The sequence below is a fragment of the Bactrocera oleae genome, chromosome 3 (genome assembly GCF_042242935.1).
Source record: "Bactrocera oleae isolate idBacOlea1 chromosome 3, idBacOlea1, whole genome shotgun sequence".
Classification (NCBI taxonomy): domain Eukaryota; kingdom Metazoa; phylum Arthropoda; class Insecta; order Diptera; family Tephritidae; genus Bactrocera; species Bactrocera oleae.
Genome location: NC_091537.1, coordinates 1,518,470 through 1,535,233, shown reverse-complemented (window position 1 = coordinate 1,535,233; position 16,764 = coordinate 1,518,470). Strand labels below are relative to the sequence as shown.

General features: G+C 39.4%; 1 protein-coding gene across 2 annotated transcripts; it reads right to left on the bottom strand.

Annotated features, from left to right (window-relative positions):
• Positions 1–14,929: 14,929 nt before the first annotated feature.
• Positions 14,930–16,546, bottom strand: LOC106619325 (serine protease inhibitor 42Dd). Of its 2 annotated transcripts, XM_036369417.2 has the most exons (4): positions 16,438–16,546; positions 15,479–16,377; positions 15,283–15,424; positions 14,930–15,222 (listed from the first exon to the last, which is right to left on the bottom strand). In XM_036369417.2, the coding sequence occupies exons 1-4, from the start codon at positions 16,448–16,450 to the stop codon at positions 15,098–15,100; spliced, it is 1,179 nt and encodes a 392-aa protein (XP_036225310.2). In that variant the 5' UTR covers positions 16,451–16,546; the 3' UTR covers positions 14,930–15,097. The 2 variants fall into 2 exon arrangements, with proteins under 2 accessions (XP_036225310.2, XP_069963166.1); XM_070107065.1 differs by lacking the exon at positions 16,438–16,546 and having other exon boundaries at positions 15,479–16,390.
• Between the last annotated feature and the right edge of the window lie 218 nt (positions 16,547–16,764).

The following is a 16,764-nucleotide window of genomic DNA, read 5'->3' as shown; positions in this document are numbered from 1 at the left end:
ATGTTTAAGTCAAAGTGTCAAATTGACAGACGACACTTTTGTCAGTCACATTAGTCATTTATTTTAATGGTGAGCGAACGTTATGTCAATCTCAGTTGCCTGAGCATTCTATTCTACAGCGTCACCCCAAAATGGGTATATATTACACTCAGCCACTCAGTCTCCTTAAAAAGATTCTGCAAAACATTTTTATTTGTCATAATTGTCACTGGTGTTAGGGGAAGTGACAGTTGCTAAATAGTTGCAGGCAATTGCGATGCTATTTCTGGCCAAGTGCTCCCGGCAGTCGGCGGCATCTAAGAGAACTGATAATTATAATTTCTAAAGACAATGTTTCATGTAAGTTAGAGTAATATCTAACGGCTTCACATATGTGAATCAAAGTGAATGGCGCTCTCGAGAAACAATTTGTAAATTAACAAGTAGAAAATTGCATGGTCATTTCTACGAAGAGAACTGAGCATTACTACGTCACTGGCGAGGTTATTGAGGACTTTGCTCTTGTAAAGTCATGGATTCATTCTCACCTTACGAAAAATCTGACGTAAAAGCTGTAAAGATTTCAATTACTACAAAGTATTTCGTTAGTCCTACCAAAATGCCCTAATCCCATAAAGCCCCGTATACAAACACAACTACAATTTAACGTAAATAAAAGCGGAATGGAAAAAAAATTTGCTTAAGGCGGCCGCCTGCACTCGTAGGCAGTCCATTCGACCAAAACGCAATTTATGACCGACGCTTAACTGCTGTACAAACTTTGCATTATGGCAACTACCTTATTAACGCAACCCATATACAGCAAAAAGCTCACATTCAACCAGGATGTCATACGCACTCATAAGAAAAGTTTACTTTTTATTTATTTGACCTGGAAACAGCTTTCATATAAAACACTAAGCCGTCCGACTTGTGGTCAACGGTTCGCGTTTTGGAACAGCAAAACTGTTGTTAAAGCAAAAGCTGATCTGCAGCCAGTCCCGAGGTAAGCGAGAGTTATGACCGCACATTAATACGCTGTCAACACACTCATTTGTAGTAAAACGCTAACCCGGAGCCCTGCTTCAACGTTGGGCTCAAAGCGCTTAGCACAGAACGAGCGCTGCATCTGCCAAGCCTCATATAAAAGCGATCGTGCCAGCGGTCAAATATTCGGCTTATTCAGGTACTTGTTTACCATACAGAGCTCAGTGTGTGTATGTGCTCCCAACCACTAATGATCGCTCATATTTTTGGCGCAGAAATCATTTGACATTTTTATATATATTCTACCACGGTTTTGCTTCGAAATTTAAGTTCTTTCCGGAATTCGAAAGCAACATAAAACTTCTGCACCAGGTTGCAAGTGTTGACGGGCTTAACTGTTTGCCCCAGTCGCGTTATTATTGATTAGCTCTCCTTTTTTGCACTTGTTTGCCTGTTATAAAACTGTTTTTACATTTGCTATTTTCTTTGCAGTTTGCTTTATTGGTTATTTTCCTTTCTATTTTTATTTTTATTTTTTGCAAATTTTGCAAATTTTTAAAGATTTTGGCTTTGTTTGTATTCGCTGTTCTTACGCTGCCTTCTTCTGTTTTTTTTTGCCGTCGGTTCAAGTGTTTGTTGTAGCTTATGACAGTCACAGCAGGTGACTAAAACCGAGCTCCGACAGCCTGCTTCGTGTTTTCTGCTACAGTCAACTGTCGCTGGCTGCCATCGTTGGCGCTTCGCTGCTGGTTTGGTGCCTACCTGCTTGCTGTTGATCAATTTCCGATTTTGACATTTGTTGTTGCATGCATATTTTCTTTGTTAACCAAAAAAGCTTTAAAAATTATTAAATGTGCTGTCTGAAATTGATTAACTTCACCGATGTGTCATCAAAACGCGAATCGCTGCTTACAGAGGAGGTTTGAGAATTTGTTTGAAATTTGTTCTTGCATGTATAAAACAATAATAAGAAGACTCGGTATATCAATTCCTTAAACACTTTTTCTGGACTCGCGTATCCTTTCAAAAACTATGAATAATGCTCCATTTAATAAACCAACTCGACTTTGGTTCGTGTACCACTCATATACATATGTATATATGTGTGTATGCATCTGTCACTGTAATAATATCATCAAAATGTAGACGACGTCCCCTAAACTGCAAACACCTTTAAGAGGCAACATCACAGCCGCCGCCTAAAATCAGTTGCACACAAGCACACACCGCGCGTGTACGGTCACTTCATGTTCAATGCAACTGCCACCACAAACGAGTAAATACTTTTCAGCCTATCGCCGCTGGCAACGTCCGACGCAGGAACTAAATATTTAATTCAACAACAAATTCATTTGCAACACCACGGCTATCATACGCTGCTAATGAAGCTTACACACTACAATACAAATAGCTGTGTATGTGTGTGTGAGCGTCGAGTAGTCGCAAACTTAGTAGCAAAGTTTACATTGCATCGCAGCTCATTGCAAAGTCGCTGCGTCGCACGTCACCTCGTCAAAATTGCCAACATGCCAGAGATTACCAACTGTCAGTCGAGTGTCATGCTTGTGGAACATACGTCATCCAAAGTGTTGAGCTAATTTAACAGCTGTTGAAAAAACAAAAACAACACGCCAAATCGCAACAAACACTTGTTGGGCGCTCAGCTCCGCCTGTGTGTGTATGTGTGTAGTGTATTTCTTGATAGAGCCAGCAAAATGTCTCGAGATGTTGAGACGTTGGAGATATCCAACAAAAAAAGCATACACATACGAATACATATTTACACATTAACATATACATGTACATACATACATGATAGCAGTAATAGCAACAACAGAAGACGCAATTAAAATACTTCGAGCTCCCCACATTGCCACTGTCAGTGCCATGGCAACATTTTGTTGTGGAGCAGCAGCAATAGCAACAACAATTATAACCAAATTATTGCAACACAATTAACTGCACATTAAAAACATAATTATCGCATTGCAACGACCGCCCGGACGCTGTCGGCCGTCGGCTGTCGGCAGCCAGCATTGTCGTAGCGTGATCGCTTTATTGTTGTTGTAACCGCTAGACTGCACTCCACTGCCACTCTTGTGGCGGCTATTGCAATTTGTTGCACGCTCATGTCTTTGGCGATCTCGTTCACGGCCAACCGCCTCAGCAGCGCAGCAGCAGCACCACGCGATCGCCCATCGAAACACATACACACACACATTTATATAATATTAGTATGTAGATCGGTTTATATGCGCACATCATACACATGTCTAGCGATATGGGTGCACATACGGCAAGAATCCAGTGCGCTGAACGTGGCGGCGATCGTGTTGTAATTAGAAATTGTTGTGCATAATTGGCATTGTAAATGGAACGTGCGCAGGCAGGCAGTAGCAGCAACAACAAATGCGCTACGAACGCGAGCAAATGCTGGCGAGTCGCTAATGAAAGCAGCTAAAGGCTGGGATTGGACGTAGGTTGCAATCTTTGCTGCGTTGCGGAAATCAATAATTCTGTTCCGTGTTGCGAACACTTTGCATGACATAAAAGTACAGATATCTTTACAATTCGAAGAGTGAGTAGTTTACGCGACTGCTTGCCGAAGACAAGTTGAGAGACGTGCATTATCTAAAAAATATAATTTTTTTTTTGTCGGTCGTCCTCTGGTAGGTAATGTCTAACTTTCGACTGATACTCCACATGAAGCATTGAAATACTGTAAACAAGCATTAAAATAATGTAAAAAAACAAAAATATTCCAATGTATATATTCTTCATCATTCTAATTAAAGGCATGTTATTTTTTATCTTCGAAAATATTTGGACGATTAATGCAACAGTCTTCCTTACTGGCAAGCCTGTCTTGAGCCATTGTAACTCCAATGTCGCTAACTTTGCCTGCTCAAAGCCCCATTTGGCTACGACTTAAAAATCTGGCAAAACTCTACATCATTCCGTTAGCAAAATCATGCCTGTGGGCACTCTGCTGAAACTTTAATTTAAGATTAGAAATGGAGCTAATATAATTCCAAATGGTTATAAATGCGGCTAAAAAAAAATTGAAAAACAATTTCTCGTATTTCGATCAATTTTAGTATTTTTTTACTGATATATAGACTAGGTCTAGATCTAGAGGCGGCCCACTCACTTTTAAAGTAAATCTTCGAGTTAAAATTTTTATTTCGTAAAAACTTTTTGATAAGTATTCTAGAAGCCGTAGAGAGTCCTCTTTCTGGCCAATTAAAAGTTATCAACTTAAACAAATTTTTTTTGGTCATTATTGGAGTTTTAAAAAAAGTCTTAAACGACAACATGCTTTCCTTCTTCCTTCTTGCCCGAAAAAAAATTTTAACTCGAAATTTACTTTACTGAGTGGGCCGCCTCTAGATGTTAAAAAAAAAATTTTTATGTCCATAAATTTTCTTTTTTTATAATCTACAAATTTTATCCTCAGGCTAAGCAAAAACAAAAATTTTTTTTTCGCTCCACTCTAATATAGACTAATACTTTTCTCTCTTTCCAAATACATCACAGTGCTAGAAAATAATTTAAGCATTAACTACAGTTCCTTTACATTATATAATATAATCTTGTAGACATGTCCCCATGTAGAAAGTGCCAATACACAAACACGCCATTATGTTATAATACATGTTTCTTGTACATTCTTGGTGCTGCTGTTCGGCTCGCTCCCATAAATTATACATAATATTTCACTTTAGCGTGTTTTGCTCACGAGCGATCTTTATCTGGCCAAGTGCTTTGTTGTATCTCTAAACGATTTTTATGATGTGCCATGACGTTTCGTTACGTTCGTTATGTTCATAAGTGTTCATCACCGCCAAACGTGTTCGTTCTCAGTTGATAATTTAAGTATTTTACGACTATCTGAAACCGGCCACAAACTATTTACACACATCAAAGTACATACATACATATATACATATATACAAATGGATATATGCTTATGTATCTTGGTTACTGCTAGCTTAAAGCTAGCCAAGCTACATTCAAGCACTGTTGCCGTTGTTTTTGTATCGCATTAATACCGAAATTAAATGAACATGATTTTAAACGTTACTTTTACATTTTAATCGTCGTGTTCTCGCTCTGTGCCAGCGCTACCCATGAATGTCAAATTTCCACCGATCGTGTATACTTATGCTCTGCTCATTTCCGTTTGCTACTACACAACCAACCCACTGTCACGTACGAAGTTCTTGTGCGCTGTCTCTCAAACGCTCGGCCTCAAATTTCAATAATGAACGCCGTTATTGTAAATGCTTATGTTGATTGCCGTTGAATGATCATTTAATGGGCGTTTGATCATTCGATTTTAGTGTCTGCGCAGTACTCGGTTCTAATATGCAGCGAAGTATATTTGTTTTGCTGTTTTCTGTGAAACTGTGGGGAGGTTGCCAGACAGGTTGAGTATCGAATACTTCTTTTTTTGTATGTTCCAGTCTATTAGTTATGTTTTTAATAGTACTTATCATGAGTTTAAAGCTTCTGGAAGTTGAAAAGGACTCTTTCGTCTCTCTGTACGAAGCGTATGTAATTCTGCTAATCAATACTTGAAGAGCCCTTCTAATTGATTTCCATTTTTATACTATTTCTAATGAAAAATTTAATTTTATTTAGCAATACTTCACCAAACTGGCATCATTTAAAAAAATTTGGAAATTTGAGCGCCTTTAGTTACTATCCATGTATCTAAGCGACACAGTGGGTATAAAAAGAATACTTTGTTGAAATCATTAAAATCACATAGTTTATCGCCAACACCAGCATTCAGACTTGACAATTTCAGTGAAAACTGTACAATTGATTTAATCCGTGCATTAAGTTTTCTGGCATAAGTTGCTGTTTGTCACGCTTAGAGTTCAGAGCAGAACTTCAGCTTTAGCTCCCCTGCCTCCATTGCTTTACACTGGTTATTTCAATGTTTCTGTCTATTGCCTGCCGCTTTTGTTCAGTGAAACACGACACATTTGAATGACAATGATGTTTCAAGACAGCATGACTGACTTTTTAAATAATCATTTAATTCTCTATTCCCTTTAGCACCATTCCGATCTGGACAATATTTTGACATTTTTAGTGATGCTGTCCACAACAAACGGACAATAGTTATTGACACTCGCTTTAGATACACACACACACACATATTTATAATATATATTTCTATTTATAGAAATCTGATCATGTGAAATATATTTATATAGTCAGTATTAATGAAGTGTAGAGTAAGAAAATATGTTGAATGTGTTTATTAATCTATCTAAGACATTGGCCGATGCGGGTGAACATAAAAAAATATAACTTTCTACTCCATTTCATAAAAATATCAACATATTTAATAAATTGCTTGGATCTTTAATAGAAAATGTGCTAAATATTCTCAAGGTGATGCTTTGTTTATATATGTACGAGTACATAATTTGCCTACGATCAAGCTTAAAACGGTAACAGCAATCTTAGGGATTATCGTATTTTCGGGCAATCACTCTTTAGCAATTCGCATGCAAAATACATTGGCAACTAATTCAATTTATTGCTATTCAAAAACACCGGCCAATTAAGACATCAAGCCAACCACAAAGCACACCACATAGTTATGGCTTTCCTGAGTCAATCCATTGTGCACATAGTTAAATGCCTTTAAGCTACTGAATGCATGCTCTTATGAATGGCGTAGAAACGAACTTTTTACTTTATTGAATGAGAGTTGTTTTGGATTATTTTTACTATTTGTTTTTTCGCTTTGTAGAACTTTGTTACCGTTTAATACAAGTATTGTAACGCGTATTAAGACATTAAGGCGCACACTTAGCTTGTGCTGAATATTTCTGAGCGGCTTTCAAGCATTCTTTTACACAGCTTATGATAATTTTATGTGGGTTCACAGTTTTAAAATTTCAAATTATGACCAATTTCACTTTGTAACTTCTACATTTTTAATAATAGATAATCTCTAATAAAAGACGAAAAGGTCTGCGCTTTATACCATGCAGATTACAGTATACATACATATTTATGTGCACATATTTATAGCTTATTTGTCCCTTTATTGCGAAAATAAATGTGCTGACATGGATCTACACATTTCGGCTTTCTATTTTTATTGCGCTCAGCGCTTGCCGTGTGCTTCACTAAACAGCTTTTACTGCCATGCAAAATAAAAAGCTTGGCAAGTAATAATTTGTTTTATGACATGAAAAATATTTCTCAACAAAGCTGCCGAAATAAAATAAAATAAAAATGTGTACGCAAGTTCGTAAAAACAAATCGGCATTATTTTTACAACCACGGCACACACACGTCCATAAAAGCACAAATACACCACACACATACCACTCAATGTATGTGTATACAAAGGAGTATACATATATGTATGGCTTTACAAATTTTTAAACAGCCGCCAGCAAGCTCCGCAGCCGCTGAGGGCCAGACCACCGCTCACTCAATTAAATGAACGTTATCTATGCGAAATTTTAAAGCGTTTACACATAAATCCTTGTAATTTTATGCTGCTTATTTGCTGTTAACCCGAAACGCTTTGACAACCCATTCACCAACACATGCTTACACGTTCTCAACCAACAGCAACCAGCAGCCACACCCATAGGCAGGCCCAGGAAAAAGTATCGATGAACAAAAAAGCAGCGTAACGGGACGAAAAGGGATTTGAAAATTCAACTGCAGCTTATATGGCTCATCATAAAAATAAATTTCGCCCACACCGACGCCACTGAGTCTAAAGCGAGTTTTTCACGTCACTCCGACAATAGAAAGTTTGCAACTGCCAGTCAGCGATGCGGAGCGGAGGCAGCAGCAGCAGCAACAGCAACATGAGGCAAAGTTTATCAAAATACTACTCCGCTCTCCCAACTACCAGCAAGCGCGCACACAATGTAATCTATTGCCCAGCCCCCGCACCGCAAGCCACCCACGTACTGTAGCACATCAACACGCACACGCTGACTGAGCAGGACGCTCGTTAAAATGTGAATTTAAACGGAAAATGGCTTTTGAAAGAAAAAGGAAAAAGTTGGCGGAGAGAAACGTTCGCACAATACCTAAAATGGCGCATTAGCCAACACTTTCTTGCTGCACCCCGCAACCCGCACATTACCCACTGCTACACCGCTGCACCGCTTTTGCTGTATGTAACTAAGGGCACTCGGGTGTACGACTGCGGCAGGTACTTTGGATATTTTTGCGCACATTTTCATGCCACAAAACTTTTCGACGCGCTCTTTTACAAATTACCAACAACTTAATTTTTATTTTATTTTCAAAGCGATGCGCACCCGCTGCGCCCTCCAACGTCTTGCTGCCTCATCGAGCCCATTGTAGCTTTGTGCGGAATAACGGTTATAGCCAGCAGAGTTGTGGAGTTGAAAACGTTCGCAACATTTTCGTCTTTCGTCGCCGCCTCATTGAGTTGTTAAAGTGTTAGTGAGCTTTTGGGGTTTTCACAATGTGCCGTTACGCATATGAACATGCACACATACACGCGTATGTCTTACTTACCGAAAAGTAGATAACACTTTGTATATATGTACCGACAATGCGAAATGTACGTTGGCGAAAGGGATTCGCAAGTATCTGGTATAAGCATATACATTTTATATATGTACATACATATGTATGTATATCAGAATGTGCGTAGTTGCGAGGGCGTTGCGCACACACTGCCATTCCGGCTGATACCAAATAATCCAGTTGTAAAATGTCTGCTTTATATAAAAATTAACATTTTTAACAACCCTCCGCCCGCCTACCACTTAGTATATATGGTATGTATGTATGAGTGTGCGTAGCATAATTTCACCAGCCGTTGCGTCACTCAGTAAGAATGTTGTGAAAACTCATTTTCATAAAATTAAGCGGCACTTGCTTTACCGCTTCCACCACTCTCCGCTCTCCCGTAGAAGTGAATAGTGAACTAATTTTTGAAGCTATTTTATGCGAAGAGCTAAAATTCTCGACTCACTTAACTCGCTGTTGCCATGTAATTAGCTAAAATTACGATATGACGATCTAGTCTAATGACTTCTAAGGACTGATGACGTATACATACTTTTATAATGTACATATACAAATATATGTATACCAAGCACATAGGGAGTAAAATTTTAATAAAAAATTGTTGCAAAAAGTTAAATAGCTTCGCATTATAGTAATTGGTCTTTAATAAGCTTGCAGCTAATAAAATATTTAAATATTTAATTTAAGCACTTCTTCAGCTCTATTTCGGAGGTTTCGGAGCTTTCCAAGGCAATAATGCTTTGATGCCAGCAATAAGTACTTGCGGTCTGGAACCCTAAATAGCAAAGCTTAGTTGTCTAGAGATAGTTCGACGTCAGTTACAGCTGCGATTTATCGCAAAATACTCTTGAAACCTTAGGCACATCCTTTCAGTATGTTACGAGTTGAAATAATAGATATTATTTATAACTACTTCTTGAACTCTCCAAGAAGATATATCCTAACCTCTTACTCCAAATTTGGCCTCTAATAAAAATACCGCCCAGCTTGTTGAGTATTAGGGCTTTCAAAGTAATTACAAGTATATAAATGGCTAGCGCATAAACTGTGAATAGGAAACCCGTTGAATATCTAATATCTTTTTTCGCCACGGGTTGTGGGTTATAACAGTCACAAATAACAATGTTCAATTTCGCCGCACTCCTCCCAGTTTTATGAACTTTCTGTCTGTACCGCTCCACACCGCTCAGGTGTTGTTTGTCTTCATGGACTCGGTTTTTCTGATGCACAATTTTAATTAAAAGCTCAACTGCGACGGACCACTCGTAGCCTACGGTCGCTGGAACAGGCTCAAGGTGAACTTTTGACATTTTTAGTGTCGGTCAATAATAGGCGAACGGCGCTTCTGTGCACTCGCGTAGGTATTTACGATTAGTTAGTGAGTTTAAATATCAACTAAAACTTTGGCGGCAACTTAATGAACGGGAGTATATGCCCCAACGTTTCTCTGCTAGGTGTAGCCGTCTGATCGGGGTATTTGGTTTTCTGCGCCTTCGCTTTTATTTATTTGTGTCTTGAATGCGCCTGAAGCAGCCGCTGCCAATTGCATTCTGCACAGACAACTTCACACTTTACAAATTTGCGGCACAACAACAACAAATTGCACTCCTTCAACGACCGAGCTGGCGATTGGAAACTTGCGCATAAATCTTGGCGACCTGCTCTTGGCGAATGCCCGTGCCTTGTATGCCTGCCTTTGAGTGGAAATTTCACAGCGCCGACAAAGCGCGCCACAACCACACTTGCACTCGTAATTCCTCTACACAACGACTTTAGCTATGTGTCGGCTTTGGCGGTGGGTAAATGAGTGAATGCAAGGCGCGAAATTGCGACGCGCCACCGAGTGACAACTGTGTCGGCTACTGTGCGCGCGCATGCGCAGCCATAAAAATATTCTCTACAGTGACGGTTGTGGAAGGTGCAGCGTGTATGGTGGCACTAACGCCGCCACTGCAACTACTCTACGCCGAGCTACTGGAGTTAAGCCTCTAAAGCAGATCTTGCCGATATTTGGACAAGCATTTGCGCAAACGTCAGCCGGAGTGCAAGAGGCGTTGCAGTCGCCAGCTACATATGCAAGCACAGGCTGCAACAGGCGGCTAGGCCGAGAGAAACATAAAAGTCACGAAATGGTTACTTAAAACAGAAATAAATATTATTTATGCGCGCATTTGCATTTTTCCAATTTTTAGCACCTCCGGCGGTCATCAAGCATACTGAAGAAAGCCAGCGAACTATTATCACACACACACCTAGATACATGTGAGGTTAATAGCAAATCACTGTCGACACAGCAGCTGAAATTAACAGCTTATGAACAAATGAATTTATGAAAATGTCTCTATATTTCTACATTATTATTCATAAGTTAACGGCCAGATGCGTTTTCTGAGTGTTCATGGAATTCACTGCGCAATAAAAGCGAATTGATTGCGTTTTTTCCTATTTAACCTCAAAGAACTAACCGTGGATCATCGTTGTATATTCATTCATATGCCTAGTTACATATGTACGAGTATGTATTTATGCGTTCAATACTCATAGATATAAAGCGAGCGGCTCTAATTGGCCACGAATCCACTGTGATGATAACAGCCGCCGTCGCACCCAGTGAGGCCCCACAGCCGCTGTGAAATGAGGCAAATTTGTTGGGTCGACAAGTGGGCCGAGTATAAATTTGCCACTATGCCACCGCCGACAAATAAAACAAAAACAGAATTGTGGTAGTTGTTGTACAATAACAGCATCACAAGAACACTACTACTCTTGACAGCAGCAGGTGTGGCATGTAGCTATGTTGTTGTCATGTTGCATATTAATAGCGCTCGAGGGTGCGTTGAAATTATGCCATCAAATTGGTTTCATATCAGAAAGGTGATGTTCAGTGCTGCCGCTCTGACAATGTACGAAGCGGAGGTTGATGGGCAAATTTAGATACAAGTGGGCTGAAAACATGCTGAACAACAACTCTAGTACATACAACAGCAACAAGAAATACACAATATACGCAAAAAGTGCCACAACAACACTTATTCATTGAGGCAATAGTGTAGCCCATGATTTATAATTGCTCGTGTATGTATGAATGACCTTAACCCTTTGTGGCTCGCTGGCCGAAGAGTTCCAAAACAAAATGCTCGTAAAGTTAAATAAGATATAAGCCCGAAGAAAGTCCAGATTAAAATTTTGTTATTTGGAAGTTGCTCACTTTGCTAGTTCCAGTATTTACTTCGAATATCGTTAGTAAGTTGTTATTAGTTTTTAAGCAGAAGTATTCGAACGGGTTAAACGTTTGGATATCACAACATCCCCTTAAACCCGCAAAGGCGTCTGCCATGCATAAGAAGTGAAACATCAAAAATAATTATGCATTTTGCCACAATTTAAGTCTTGCTATAACGAACACAACGTCGTACAATTAAATAGGAACAGCCGAAACGTTCAAACTGGTCGCAGTGATCAAAGCTAGAGCCCAGTAGGAGTTGCGCCTTACGCCCAGCATTATGCGAGGGAAATAAACCCAAAAGTTCACATCGAAAACCAAAAGACAACAGAGCGGCAGCAGAGAAGTGAAACTGCATATACGCGCTTCCTCATTCATCGCTCGAGGATACATCATTCACCACGCAGCCTCAACGCCTTTTTCTGCACACTGTAGCGAGGTCGGCAGTAACAGTCAGCCTTGCCGACAAACGCGATTAACAACGCCATCGGACACTGCTGCAGTCACAGCTTCAACTCCACACAGAGCTGGTCGCCGCCGCCGTCGCCGTTGGCCAAAATTGGTAGGAGTTGATGCGTTGATGCAATTACACCATAATATTCACACTTTGCGAGGTGAGAAAATTGCTGGCTATTAAAAAATCATAATATCAAGACGGATCGAAGAAGTCGTCAGGTTTGCAAGGCGGATTTGTGCAGCACAGAAGACTCTTACAAAACCGGCCGCTTTGGCCGCTTGTCAAAGCAGTTCCTACATAAGGATGTCGGCTAGAGCTCAAAATACACGGCATGACATACGATGTTGCTGCGTTGCCGTATTCCTAAATGGCATGCGGATGGCAAGGATGATGATGTTGATGATGATACTCGGTGGCTGATGATATGCGGTTGCGTGTGTCTTTGGTTTGGCTTTCAAGCGGCCGCAACCACACATACAGCCACGTTCGCAAGCAATTGCTGGGCTGTAAAAAGGGGCGCGACGAACGGTCTAAGCGGGCTTGGCTGCTGTGGCAGTCATTGAACGCCTCTTTTCGCTGAATTATGCAACAATTTTGGCATATTCTTCTCATGCGGTTTTATTGGTAAGTCTTATTAGGTTAAAATATACAATATACATATGTATAGTGCTATATTATGATATTTTTATTTTTGGCAGCTTTCTTTATGTTACCAACCACTTTCAGACGGCAGGAGGATACATTTTTCGAAATACAACAAAAATGCTGGTATTTCTTTTTCTAATACTATTTTAGAAACGTCGTTGTATAAGTGTATTAAGTGTGTTTTTTTCGCTTCGTTAAGATCGGTTATTTTTATCAGAGGAGATCACAGGTCTTTTGAAACGAGCACCGCTTTTAGCTTCACTTTATGCATTAAGGAATTTATTTTAATACACAGCTCAGTTGGGACAACAAACCAATGGGGTCAATCTGTGATTTCTACAAATTTACAGCTTTAAGTCCAAAAAAATTATAAATTCTTAAAAACAAATAAAAATACTCACACAAATAAAATTTAATTTTCAACTAATAATCATAATCGTTAGCGATTTAATCTAATCACCGCACGCAACATTAATATATTCATAAACAATTAAAAAATCCCGTTTCCTCCGCCTGTCTGCCAGCAACGAGCTTTTTTATGGCGCGGACTGTAGTAAAAATTTCAGCTGTTAATTTAAAAGTATTTCTTCTGATATTTTACGACTCAAACTTGGGCTACGCCTGCTTTGATCTTCGCTGGGGAGAGAAAGCGGGCGGCGTTTTTCGCAAATCTCAAACTGAGAGCATCTTTTTCTGCTCTTTTCTTAATTCCTTTGTACATAAAAGGTTTTATAGAGCCGCAAACAAGCAAAGCTATTGACAGCAGTAGTTGGTGGGTGTGTGATGTCTGTGTATGTGTGTCGTGTAGGAAAGCGTTAAAATTTTCTGCGAAATGTTGGCGACTTCACAAAACATCACTGCCTTAGACGTCTTTGTGTCAAAGTTGCATATTTAAAAACACATAATTCTGCGAAAATTGCAGCGAGCCGACACTGATCACCGGCAAACGATGCGGCAAGCCAGTTGCCATAGTTCTAAATCACATCTCGTTTCATCTGTTCGACATTTTTGTTGCACAAATGGATCTGCGCGTTTGAACATGAGTGTGTTGGCAAATGTGCCTGCAGTGGCGGTGTCATAAAATGGCAACATTGTTACTTTGACAACATTTTTAGTGGGAAATAAATGATTTTTCTGACAGTTCATTCAACACATTGGCGCTTAAAGCTTTGACGGCAACAAACTTAAGATTTTGCTGAAACCGATTTCTGCTTGATGTAATGATGGATGTTTATTCCTGTACTAGTGGTTTATTTGGTAACTAAACATCACAAAAATTTTGAAGCGTCCAATAAAATTACTCGATATAGACTCCCCAGCAAAACTTTGACGCGTTCATAATAAAAAAATAAATTATATATGCGTAATTTATGAGCAAACCTTAACAAAAGTAACACCATCGTCGCCACACTTTGGCGCCGTCATAAAAATCCATTTTCATAAACTAAATCAACCGTCACAGAATGAAATTCACATTAACCTCACACAAATAAAGTTGTTGCTTCGTTAATATATTCCCGATTTAAGAGAGCGAGGTAGTAAGCGAAAGATTAATCATTTATGGAATGTTTTACAAAAAATCATAAGCACAGATACTTTCAAACACCTTCGTAAATAAACGTTTGACTGCGAAGTGAAGATCAGACAAATCAGTCAATACTCGATCAACCGGTCAGATGACGAAAGCGTTAGAAATCTCCCCACAGAGCACTCTTAAGCAGTCATTGCCCTGCGGGAACATGCAACCATCACATTGACTCTCTTCGCAGTGTGGGTAGAGAGTGTACCAAGCAGGGAACTTTAATCACTCAGTATTTTATAATTTCAATAACAGTTTCACAATTGAGAATAAATATATGCCGAAACAATTGCGTTAAGTGAGAATCTAATATTTTCCAGTAATTATTCTTACAAGACCTGCAACAAGTTGATTCGCAACCACCGCATGCACGTAGGTCGTTACAACCGTGTAGTTCAACGGTGATTCTTCAACACCGTCAGACTATAATTAATGATTAACGTTAATTTGTTAGCAGTTTCAACTGATTGGTGAGTAATCAACTAGAAATCAAAGTCAATCATTTGTTGATTTCTCATTATCTACACTATTTATTTCCATGATTCTTTTCTACCTCATTTGTTCCGCTAATGGCATTTTGTTCTACCTATAAATTTGAAATTTGCCCACAGCAATCACTCGACTCCAGTTGGCGCCACTTTGGCGTTTGGAAGCCAATAAATCATTCGTCTCAGAATTTCAGCACATGCCCAGTAAAGTAGATCGCATTATCGTCCAATATGATGAATACGAATGGCCGATCGACTTTCAAGTTCGGCTGGAAGAAGCGACCTGATCTCTCTAGTATTTGCGAGTCTGCGAGAATAATGAGGAACACCTAAATTATGTTTCACTTGAAGGCTATTTTATACTTACATGTGGCACCTGCAGCCTCTGAACCTTTTTCGTCCACTGAAATGAAAGCCTTATGCTTAACCTCTGACACATAGAGTGGGCCCTTGGCGCCAGTCACCATATTTGAAAGTTCAGCATTAGAAAACAACAAATTCATACCCATCTGAATAATAGCAAAATATTTGTATAAGTCACTTTTTAAAGTGCAACTACTCACTGTCTTCAAAGGCTCAACCAAGCTTAAATCGAATTCAATTTTAAACTTTGGCAGCATGACATCCAAAGTCGTTTCTTTCAACAAATACTTCACATGCTGCAGTGCGTTCATGCTCAATGTCTGCTCCAATCTAGCAACTCCGCCATCTAACTGATTTGGTAACAATATCAACATACGGAGAGCTGTGTCGTTATATGGCAGCTCCGCTGCAACTAGATCGAGCCTAGTCACTTCAGCATATTTTATGTGCACATCTGTTCGATACATCATTGGCACCTTTACTTTCTGCGCCGAGTTCAAATTAAAATCTCGTGGAACTGTGTATGACGGATCGAATGGATAAAGCCACTCCGCCTTGAAGTATATTGCATTCGTCAGCACTATAGCAGTGTCTGCTGTCAAGGCGGATGGATTAATAAGGCTTTTTATCTTTCCATGAGTTTCGGACTCTACCCACGCATTTATGCTTTGCGCCGCTTCCTCATTACTTGCGAAATCTATCGTTACCGCTGTAGACCGAAAATATTTGCTAATTAACTCATAGTATGTGGGTACTATTTGTAGTCGTTTATCAATATAAATGCGATTGGCCATTTCCAGTTTACTTTGGGGAGATTTGACAGTAGTTTGTATGAATTCGCCAAAATCGACGGCTGCGTCCGCTTTGCTAGCAAATCGCTTCAGAGAGAGCACGCGTTGCATCTCAGCTGCCGTTTGATTATCAGAGCCGACATACGTCATCGCTAAGCAGGTTTGCACCGAGATGGGAGATACGATGATGTTCTCATTTGGCTGATATGTTGAGATTGTTTTGAAGAAATTCAAGGCGAATTCAACACGACTTTGGCGATCCAATCCATTAGAGAATTGCAGGTGTAATAAGCCAAGCAACAATACAGCTAATTGAGGCATTTAAAAACACATTAATTATTAATGAAATTTATTTACTTGCGTCTCACCTATTTTAGTCATCTTTGCGGCAGCAAGTACGTCAGCTCACTTACGAATAATAACGAGCACTAAGCGTACAGAGACTAGAAATGTTATATTTGGCCGAAAATCCCAGCTTCTTGCTTATCACCGTACACTGTTCAACAATCTTTTAGCTTCCAAAACCCACACTCTACACTAATTCAAGCAGAATTAAAATTGGCGCTGCTTTGTATACACTTCCAAGTACCGACTTTCAAACTAAATTTGGCGGTAATCTCACTATCTGCTTCTAAAAATATTTTTTTTTATGTTTTTCAACTTTTTTGAAACCAATTGCTCCAAAAGTTTTCATT